The sequence below is a fragment of the Accipiter gentilis genome, chromosome 3, assembly GCF_929443795.1.
Source record: "Accipiter gentilis chromosome 3, bAccGen1.1, whole genome shotgun sequence".
NCBI classification, from domain to species: Eukaryota; Metazoa; Chordata; class Aves; order Accipitriformes; family Accipitridae; genus Astur; species Astur gentilis.
Window position 1 is genome coordinate 5,132,188 of NC_064882.1, and position 11,877 is coordinate 5,144,064.

General features: G+C 38.8%; 1 protein-coding gene across 1 annotated transcript; it reads right to left on the reverse strand.

Moving 5' to 3' along the window:
- Positions 1-10,545: 10,545 nt before the first annotated feature.
- Positions 10,546-11,877, reverse strand: NPY5R (neuropeptide Y receptor Y5). The gene has a single exon (XM_049833859.1). The coding sequence runs from the start codon at positions 11,875-11,877 to the stop codon at positions 10,546-10,548; it is 1,332 nt and encodes a 443-aa protein (XP_049689816.1).

Sequence of the window (11,877 nt, forward strand, 5' to 3'; positions counted from 1 at the left end):
CCTTATTGTATTTCAGCTTTTTCTGAGCTCTTCAAGAGATAGCAGTGCTAGTGCAAGCTGAACTGGGAATGCTTGTCTCTGAACTCATGAAAGATTCTTTAACGTGTTAATTCTCTGCTCATATTTTCCTTCTTGCTGAGGAAAACAAGCGTATTCTAGCTGCAAATTAGACCTTCCCTTTTCAGGCAGAAAAATTTACATTGTGAAACACTTGTTTTTCTAACTGATTGCAAATTACATATCATAAAAGTTATCCACTGTTTAATAGTTTCAGTTGTATATAGCTTTTCTGACTCACTAAAGTGACTACACACCACACCTTAATCAACCATGTGTCAACATTACAAGCAAAGTACATATACTAAACTCCTTGTTTTCTGAACATTTCATGCCCTGGCAGTTGCTACACAGCCAGCCTCTGCCATCTCCACACAGACCCTTCAGATAAGCCAAAACAATTTAAGCTGCTGCACAGAAAAACAGACCAATAAACCTCTCTAGGTTAAAAAGAGCCATCTTAAAAGTGGTGGTGCTTTTAACCTGGATAAAGCTCACCTTTCAGCTGAGATGAATTTGATGCAAATGAACAGTGAGTTCATTTTAGGTTGCCTGGGCCAGGCATTGCTTCCCAGAGAAATACTGGGGAAACTGTGCTGTGAGGAGTTGCCTGCTCCCCAACACGTGGCGGTATCATTAATACCCTGATGCTTAGTTCCCACTGAAATTGAAGGGTGTTTGTTGCCTCTGTATATCCTGAAGCTCTCAAACTAGGAACTTAGCTTTAGGCATGTATGTATGTATTCTCACTGGGTTGACATTATCTCAACTCCCTTTGCCTTTGAACTGAGATGTTATCTAGGTACTACGCTGGACTCAACTGCACTTGGTAGTTCATTGACTAAGTCTGATCTGAACTTAAAATTAATGGTTTCAGGGCCTCAAAAGTGACAGAGTAGAGAGACACAGTGTCCTGAAAATAGTAAATCAAACTACCTTATATATGAAGGTAGGCAGGACAACAAATGGAAGTGAAAGAGACTGGATTTTGCAATTCAGTGTTTCATCCTAAATCAAGTGCTTACTACAGGGAAAGGGGAGAGCAGAGCAGGAGAAAAAGCCGAATTTGTATTACAAGTATAGCTGTTAAGCAAAGTGCAAAATTTTATAACAGTAACTACACGCAGGGAAAACTGGATGACAGAAGAATAAAATGTGTTTAATATACTCTCTTCCCCCCCCTTCTGAATAATGTAGGCAATCTGCCTCATACATGCACTAGGAAAAGAGATACAGTTTTGTTAGCATGAAAGAATAACCTGTGTACCCAGCACGCCGTCTCTTGTTGGTTACAGAGGGGAAAAAACATGCTCCTGCCAAGAGCCTTCCTCTTCGCTGCCCTTCTTACAGGATCCCAGGACACCCTTTAGATGTGACAGGATTTTCAGACCGCGCTCACTCATTCATTCCCCATCCGGTGAATGTCTGTGTGCATACAACATTCACAATACCTACCACTAAATGAACAAATCTTTAAAGTGGCTTTATTTAAAACACTGCAGTATTTCCAGAAGGATGTCAGTTTTAACCGTGCAAAATTTGCACTGGTGTGAGAGTATTTGGGAGTTTGTATTTATTGGCAGATACCATTTTTTGGAGAAGTATTTCCCTTGACTTTCTGCTTCACTTTGTAAGGTGATATTTGGAAAATAGAGCCTCTATTTTGGGTTTTTTTTAACTTAAAAAGTATTAATAAATTTTAAAAAAAACCCTTAAGAGTACATTGGTAGGGGAAATAACATTAAAAGCTCTAAACACTATCCTCTTTTACAGCTGGAGTATCTGCTGTTTTGTAATCTCTGGTCGGGAAGCAGCGGCTGGAGGGAGATAAATTGTGTTCACCAGGAGAGGGCTCCCGCAGTCTTCTGATATTACTGAACTTGGGAGCTTGAAAACCAAAAAGATGTAGCTACAGAAGAATTCACGCAAGAGTTGCTCAAATCAGATTACATTCACCAGTGTGCCATAGATACCTTAAATGCAAAACTTAAATAAATAAGTCTGATTTACTTAAATGCTTTTTTTTCTTAGGGGAAAAAAAAAAGAAAAAGAAGGCGGATGTTGCAACTCAGCTTGATTTCTTCCTTTACAAGGCTGTTGTTAAATGTTGTTAAACAGATTTAAATGCTATTATAGAAATCAACTTTGTCAACAGCACCGCCACCAATGTGCAGATTAACACTACTGTGCTTGGCTTTGCCAAGGAAATTCCAGAGACTTATGACGTTCCTTCATTCTGGGGTGCTTAATATGGCTTAATCACTATTAGGGGAGGAGAAATTAATGTTTCAGATAGGAAACAGGATTTATTTTTTTTTTTTGCATATTGTATATGACTTTTTGCTGTCCTTCAAATAACCTTATGTATCATGAAGGATAAATTTATATTGTGATACAAACGCAGAAGCAGCCTGGCTGTACCTCTTATTACACCTTATTTCTTAAAAATAAATGTGGTAAGATCTTTATATGAATGCTGTTGCATAAATAGTGTAACAGATGCTGTCTTCACTTCTGCTTTAAACACAAGAAAGCAAGGTTATTTGTGTTTCTAACGATGGCTAAATGAACTCTGCTTTTTAGTTCTTATCATTGTAAATTACAGGTTTAGTTCAGTTACAGTCTACTGTAAGCATTATCCCATGAAATTCATGCATGGAAAGTAGAAATCAGTTTAGTACAGTGCATGCAGTCAGTACTACAAGCAAAGAAAATAAGCCATTATTAGTTGATGGTGTGTTCTTTAAATAAAAGCCTGGGGGTTTTGTTATTGCTGGTGGTGGTCATAAAATTCTTAGTATAGTCATGTCTTTTATAGATGTTCATAATTAAAGGGACAGGTCGGAAGCTCTATTTCGGCAGAAACAACTGCCAAGCTGTGGAAAAGAAACCCTTTACCTTTCACGTATTTGAACAAGTGTCAATGAAATATTCTGCAGTGTTCCCACAGCTTTTTGGGGATAGCTTGATGTAGTCAACCTCTCATTTTGACAGATGTGTTCTTTTTTTTTTCTAGTGATACTCTCTTTAATCATTTTCACAGTAGTAATTCAACAGAATCTTTTATCAGAATCAGACCTATTGTGCCATGTAATGAACCAATAAAAATGGAGGGAATACCTTAACAGCAAAGGGTAGTTTGGTGTTGGAGCTGTATTACAACGTGAAGTTGCTTGGGTCAGAGCACATACCAGAGTCTACCTCCAATGAGTTAAAATAAATTCATCTTAAAGAAAATAAACAAAACTGCATATCCAACTACCTACTTTTCTTTTTTTTTTTTTTTTTGCCATACTATTAGTAAGGCCCTAGGATCCTGGATGTATTGAATTAATCAGCTAGTCCTGCACTGACAGATTTCTTCATTCCACTTCATCTCTGGGAAGTGATTCCTCATTTCCTCTCCAAAAAGTCTCACACAGGTGCCCTCCACAACTTTCTGGAAGGTCTTCAATTTTAGGCTGTTTCAGATCCAAGAGGGAAAACAAGTACCATAGAGTTTGCAGTCTCATTTCACTGCTTTTTTTCAGCCATCTCCTCTCTTCTGTGAAAGGAATAGCACTTGAGGGCCCCTGCTGACTGCAGGTGTGATGATGTGCAAGGAGGAGACTGGCATTACCGTGCCCCTGAGAACTCCTGGGAACTAACTGTAATTTGTCTGACATAAATGGCCTTGGAGCAGCTTTTCTAAAGAATGGACTCCCACAAAACCAGTAAGAGATCAACTGCGCCCTGAACGAGCTTTAGTCCCTGAACGATATTAGGGAGCAATCTCAAGTAGAGCATATTGCAATTTGGTTGTGTGGTAGGAATAAGGTTCTGAATTTCACCCGCCGTGATTTGCAGTGAGGATCAGGTGAGGCTATGCTATCTGAAATGTGCTCTCGTACTCTAGGATATTAACTGAGAGAAGGTATCATTGAGGCTTCAGAAAATTACCTTTACAACACGTGTGTTGGAACTGATGAAGTCTTAAAAAATACATAATTGTTTCGCCTGTATCAGGTCCCAGTAGTTACATAAAAATGAGTTTAATTTTCCTACGGTAAACAGCTTGCACTTTTCCCAGTTGTGCTAATACCACAAAAAAACAAAAGCAGCAGAAAGTAAAGATTTGGATTGTATTCAGGCCTCTTGCGCAGCTCCTTAATTCTTAGGCCAAGAGGCCAAAATCCTTATGAATACTAAATGAACCATAATTTGATGGAGAGCCTCATAAAGCCAAGGGAATTACTAGGAGTTAAAACAGAGTAAGACTATCATCTTGTTCAACATAAGTAAATCTGGATGTAAGGTACAAAGAGGCACTAAGATTACTTGTAGTAAGGATGGTTTTATTTATCTCCTTGCTTAGCTGTTTTTCTCTCCATTAAAAAAAAACAACTCAGATTTATAGTTAAAATTATAATTAATGGTCTTGTGGTCTGTCATCAAATGGATTTTGTGTCTGTGGTTTCTACTGAGTCTGAAGAGATGAAAAACTGTTTGCTTATCACCAAGTTACTCCTCTGGAGAAATTTTGCACCAAAAGTGACTTTAAAATCCTTTTGTACATTATTTTGTTCACAAGGACAGTAATAAATATTTCCTGCTCAAAAATGTCCAATTAATGTGGCATTCAAATGATACAGACATGAGCCTTCTCCTGCTAAGACAAAGCAAACATTTGTTTAACTGGATGCAAGAGCAGGGCCAACCTACTTTAGTCTTGAATGTCAAATCACTATTCTGATAATTTCCCAGAGGAGTATTTTTAAGCCTTTTTATTAAAAGGATCATCTTAATATGACTACAAGGGCAAAATGAAGCATTCATAATTGTTCAAAAGAACTGAATTTGGATTGTGACAGTATTTCCTAATATTAGTATGTAATGAGGTAATTTCATAACTTTCAAATATTTTGCAATATTTTCTTTCCAAAAGGAAACAAGATTAATACAAATCTGACTTGTATAGTTATACTGTATTTATAACAATGATGCTAGTTGTACCCTTAATGCACAGCTCAGTTTTTTGAAATACACTGTGACCACATCTTCCTCTCTGTAGTGATATTCTTTCCAGGGAAATCAGGTTTTTAACAAAGCTTGTGTCAGAATCAATAAGACTTTTTACCAAGGACATGCTTTATTATGCCTTCTTTTTTTTTTTTTTCTTTTTCTTTTTTTTTACTAGATATCATGAGGCAAAGTTTAATAAGGAGGCTGGGAGATTACAGTAACCTTTCGAGCAGAGCAGATGTCTCTAGTATCTCTGAGCTTGCAGAGATTTAAAAACAGGTGAGTGGTAAGACTCACTGGCATGTGGATAGCATCATACCATAGTATGATGATATGATGACACAGGTTGACTTAATGGCACAGAATGATGCATTATGAGTGATCACAGGCAAAAATGTCATTATCAAATGGTTGGAGAGAAAATGCTTTGGCTTTGAAGAAACATTTTGAGAAGGGTAAGGGCAAGTGTATCCATACTCATTTATTAGCTCTCACTTCCTAAGATTCAAAAATTTGCAATAGGTTTTCTGGCCACACATGGGATTAGCAAAGTTCAATGGTACTGTCACAAGCTCTTTGTCCCTGGCAGGTACTTGAGAAGGGTCTGGCTCTGACGGGTTCCTTTGTCACTGGCACAATATGGCTAGCTAGCGTCAGTGTGAGTATGCTTCTATTTCTCTTGCTGTCTTTTGTTTCTCTTCCTGTCAAAAGTCACTTCAGCTGAATATGAATACTAACAGCAGTTCTACCTACCTTCAGTGGAAAGGCAACTTTCAAGCAATTAAATATACCTCCTGTAAAAAATATATTACTGTTGGATGAAAACCAAGCAACTTCAGCAGTCTTCATTACATACTGCATGTAACACGCCTTAGGAAAAAAGGGGGGGTTGGATTCAAAAGTATATAAAAAGACATGAAATGGAAGAACAAGAAACCTGACCTCAGAGATTATACACCTTATATCATGGTCAAAAAGTGTTCAAAAGGTTACCTAGTAGTCTTTATAAAGGTCCTCCATGAGGATCATGATTTTATACCATTATTTCAGTCATGTAGGGGGGAAAAGAGACTTGCCTAGGACCAGAGTCCTGTCACTGCCCTAAGAGACTTCTCAGGCTTAAAAATTCTGGACTTTCAGACTGTACCAATATAATTTCTGGCTATGAATTTTTTTACTGCAAATAGTAAAGGCATAATTTGGTTTTCATCCAAATAAAGGGCTGAATTCCTGTACCCAACAGTATTTATGAAGGATGTCTTTCAGGGAACCATGACATTTAATACTGTTTATCTTGTATGCTACACAGACAGATACTGGGACTACTGTGAGAAAACTATTGATTTTTTCAAAAGTGCAACGATAGTTGACAGACCGCTGTGGATTACAGAAGGGTTTTTTACCCTGTTAATAATCTTTAGGTAGGGGAGTTTTCCAGGCCACCTGTCCTATACTTCTCAAAGGGAGAGCCGGAGCCTATCTCAGCGTGATTAGGAGCGGACACTTTTCTTCCTGACTGTGTTCCTCTTCTTGGTCCTCGCACATCTTCAGACAGGTGGATTTACTTTTTTCCCTTTCCTCAGGCGTTCACGCTGCCGAGAAGGAAACGTTTTGTCACGAGAGCTTCCGGGCTCCAGGAAAGGCTGCAACCACCAGCAAATACAACGGCGACGCGTTTTCCCTCTCCCGCCGTGCCCCTGCCTGCTCCCCCATGCCCACGGCCCTGCTCGGGGCTGGCTCTCCCACGCCAGCCCCCGGGCATCTGCCTGGGACGCGATGGCCCTGCCTGCTGTGATTACAGCTGCTCCAGGCCTAGGGGAGCCATACGCACCTGCCTCAGCCATGGCACTGTGGAGAACCACAGGAGCTCCAACCTCTTCCCCACAACCTAAATAAATATACTGCTCCAGTGTTAGCCCAGGCTGAGCTCCTGCCGTCCTCGGCCCCACTGGCCTGGCCGGCTGAGGAGTGATTCAGCCATGCCGGCACTTCTTAATGGGCATTTGGTTTTTCTCTGCTGAAAGAGGAGGGACAAAAGCCTGCTATTAACAACATTTAATCTTTGACATTTACAAAAAGTCAAGTTTGGCAATGATATGATTTTGCAGAACTGAAAAAAAAGTATAAAGGTTTCCTCATGCGAGTCGTTGTAAGAGTTTTAACGTTCATCATACACAAAGACCAGCTGTCTGAGAGGGGGTTTTCCCAAACTTTTTTTGTATTAATAAAGACAGATCACTGTACCATTACAATCTTTCATTCTTCTAACTCCAATGGATAGATGGCTCTGCAGCTAGCATTTCCTGATTGCATTTAGCGGATGCTATCAAAACAAAACCCCTACCTTCCCATTTATTTAGATCTTTAGTAACAGAAGGAATTGACCCATAGTAGTTTAGCTTGTCTGTGGACTTGATTAAATGTGCTATTTGAAAATTCATTTTCATGTGCTTTGTTTTCTCGGAAGTGTGTATTTCTACACACATACCAGGTACATATACCTGTATACATAGAAGAATGATAAAATGTCATTGGACATTGTGGTGAGATACATATTCCCAAGCCATATTGACATACGTAACGGAGACAACATCACGCTGCCAGTCACTGTTGTGCACGAAGCCCACAGGAGCACCTACTGCACCTCAAGCCAGATGAGACCTACTCAACAAGCGTGGGGTGGAAGTATCCTTGTGTTTTGAATTATTTATTTATTTGTTTGTTCGTTTATTTATCTTAATGTTCCAGACTGGGAAAATGTTAAGTGGATGGTTCAGTTTTTTCCTCTCCCACTCAGAGAAGTTACTCTTTTGGAAATTGCCTTCAGCCTGATTTCACTTGCTATTGCTACTGTCCGCTTCTTATCTATTCCTTGCTGATACTGGGATAAAGTTATGCTGGCTGTTGAAGAAAGGTGGAGGGTGGAAAAGTTATTTTATTTTTATTTAACATTTCAGAGGAAAGACAGTGACATTTTGGAGATGTCAAAATATAATGCTGACGGTTGCTCTATAAACAAAAAGAAAATATACATTCTCCCACCACTGATCTTCTTAAAAGAGAAGACAACAGATTTAGGTGGCACAGGACTAAAGAAGTTCAGTAGCTGTCTTGATTTAATTCTCTATTGCCAAATTACAATTTGTTGTTCTTTGATCAGTGTAAAGAGTAGGGAGCACAGTTATTGACTTCATCCAGGAAAATGGATAGGGCTCATGTAAAATCTCCAGTGTACAGACTAATCTTTGTGCACCTCGGAAACTGGTGGAAAGCCTTCATCAAGCCCTAGCATGATTCTGTGTGTCACATACAGTAAAAGTGAGTAGAATTTGATCTGGAAAGAATAATTACTGAATAAACAGTTATTTTATATTTTAATAACAATCCTAAGTGTAGGAGTTAAAAATGGCTGAAATTCTGAATGTATATAAAGAAAGGAAGAAATAGAAAATAAATAGCAAATAGAAACAGTAAATTGAAAAGAAAAAAAAAGCTAGAAGGGATATTTCAACCTGAAACAATGTAACTGCTTTCTTATTCTCTTATACTATTTGGTTACATCACATGGTATAAATAAAGGTAAATGATATATTACAATTACTTGAAAATATGTAGACATAAATAGGGCGTAAACTGCTGCAACTTCTGTAGAACTGCATCATTGTGTTCTGGCTGTGGATCTAGTTAATTTTTTTCTGAAGTTTATATACAAAGATTAGCTATAAATATTTTTAAAAAGTAAACAATTTTAAACTATTTAAAAGCTATTTTAAAATCTATTGTTCCAATATTCTGTATTCTGTACCATTTGTACTCTATAAAATGACATACTGTAGGTTTTTAGGAGATAATAATCTGCAAAATGCAATAGTCAGTGTCCAGAAAGAAACTATTAAAGTATATCACTAGCGAAAACAAAGAACAGTGGGTTACTGGGGACTAGACTTCAGGGAAATACCTTAATGATAGAAGCAGAGAGATTACCCTCTGGTATGTAATAAACTCCTTAGCAGATGATGGCTTGGGGAGAAAAGGTCTCAGAATTGTATCATTGTGATAAAAATAATTTGACAATTCCTCACAATAAAGGAACAGCTTTCACTTTTAAAGACCAACTGGAAGGGAACTACCTCAAGGCAAAAAATGCACAATGACCCTTCCCATCCACCCATTTATAAAAATAATAACTTTATTTCTCAGCCTGGAAAGGCTATGTAAAAAAGCCTATTGGATTAGAAATCTTAGTGGAGAAAAGGCAATAATCACCAGCTAGACCTGGGGAGAGGTCTTACAGCTTTAAACTCAGGGCAGAGGCTTTGTACATTTACTGAATCCTGAGGGTGGAGATGGGTTATTAAGTTAGAGCAATCAAGGGAGGGTGGAAATAATACGTATATATACCCTTTGAATTTGTGCTGTGAAATGTATACGACTTCCTTAGGGAAGATGCATGTGATTAAAATTTGGAAGGAAAAGTACTGGCCTGGTTAAAAGGAGAAAAGGAGAGAGGGGAAGGAGATGCAGAAGGCGTGTGTGTGTGTGTGTGCGCCCGCGCACGCACACAAGCGCATGTTTAATTAAAATCTGTTGCAGCTCTCCAAAGCAAGTGGGTCACCTATAATAAAGTGCAGTCATCTTTTGCTTTGTGATAAGGGAAAAGAAAAAATCCTGCTGTCTTTCCATTTTCTTTTTCTTTTTCTATCACTTACGAAATGAAGGCTTACTCTGATCAGAAACATGTTGTATGTTCAGGGGAGTCATCACTGTAAGGACAAAGGCATAACTATATGTGAGTTCAGGCCTGGCTGAAAATTACATGAAATGACAAGGCAGAGTAAAAATTGGCTAAGGAAACCAGAGAGAGGTTGTACTGGGTAAACACAGTGAGATGGAAACAATCTAAACAAGAGCAATTACCTACAACCCATTCCAGGGAATATGGCAATCTGGGAACCGGCAGCAAAGCATCTTGCAAAGATACTGCAAAGTATGAGTCAAAGAGCTAAGGAAAAATATTTTTCTAATCACATCCAGAAACAGATGTTTAATTATCTTAGAAAACAGTCAAAGTTGGCACTGAAATAGTCTCAACAACAGTTATTTAGTAAGCGGTATGTACCTTATCATAGTTTTATGACAGTTAATACTGATATGTCTAAGTAGTCTTACATTTATTACTCATTATATATTCTGTATAATTCCAAAGTACAGATTGCCAATATTTCAGGTAATGAAAATGGTATTCTGGTTTTGTACACTGGGCATGATTTCCTATGTGTAACAGCTAGAAGAATATTATAGTACACGTATATATTTCTGGCCAATGCAAGAAATACATGCAGCCACAGAACTATCCATTTGCATGAAAGGCTACTAATCACAACCAAGTCAGACTAACTAAACTAAACTAATTTAGTTTTACAGCTATACACGACGTCAGTATGCTTGAAAGCCAAACTTGTTTATTTTATCTTGGGGTGCATAAAATCATGGTATTTGGCAGCACGGAATAAGGGACATTAAATCGGCTTTTATGCTGTTGTTAAGGAACCCGTAAAGGATGGGATTCAAGCAGCAGGACATCATACCCAGTAAATGGCATATGCAATACACTAATTTAAAATGTCTGTTAGAAATGAGAGTGGCGTTAAAATCTGTCACAATGTGGAAAAGGTGAAGAGGCATCCAACTGAAACCGAAAACTAGGATTAGCACTGTCAGTCTGCAAAAAACTCTCCTGGACCTTGTCTTAATTCTGATGAAGGACTGGGATACCGTAATCATGTCCTGGATCTCTGTATTTTCTTCTGGTTTCATCTCAAAACAGATAGGTATCCCAGGGATGAATTTACTGGAGGAAGAGAGCTGGCTTTTTTCTGTGCCAGAGGTTTCTGGGAGGTCTCTGGAATGAGTATCCTGATGATGCCTTGAAACGGCTGGCATCACACTTGAAGTCTTTTTACTGTATCTTCTGTGGTGCCTTCTACCAAAGGCGCAGCTCCACCTGGAATGGCTGGAGGGCTGCATCTGCGTGCAGGTACTCTTGGACGGATGAAGTGTTAGGTTTATCATCTCCTTTTCTTCAAACTTGTTTTCCTTGTTTGACAGCCTGGAACCTATGCTCCTGCAGACGCTGGTGTGACTAGCGGTTAAACACACCAGCGGCAATATATACTGCATGAACAATAAGGCTATCGTAAAGGCAATTCTGTAGGAATCGGAAGGCCATGACTCAACACACAAGAGCCTGTTCTCCAGTGCCTCTAAATTCAGAGTTTTGCTGAGATCCACAGTTTTGTGGAAAACTGGCAGAGGGGAGCAAATGGCAAAGCCAAGGGCCCAAATGGTCACAATTAAGAAATAGCCTTGTTTTGCTGATAAATTGCTAGAAAGGGGATATTTTATCATGCGGTACCTGACTGCAGCAATAGATATTAATATTAAAGTTGATACTAGAACTGATGCGCACTGGAGGAAGGGCATTACGTGGCACATGACAGTGCCAAACATCCATTGGTCAAGCAGGACGGACGTCAGTGTGAAAGGTGAACAAAACAGTACAACTAAGATGTCAGAAAAGGCCAAGTTACCGATAAGAATGTTTATTATTGTCTTCTGCTTGCGCTTTAGTAGAGCCGTTAGTATAAGCAGATTTCCCATAAAGCCGGCCAGACTTATAAGTGTGTACAGCCCAATAAGAAAGTACTGTATGTCGTCAACACTACTCTTATAATCTTCCCAGGCAGAAAAATTCCTTGTAGCAGCAGAGGTGTTCTTGGTAAGTGTCCTGTTGTTACGGTCTTTGAATCCTAAATCCAT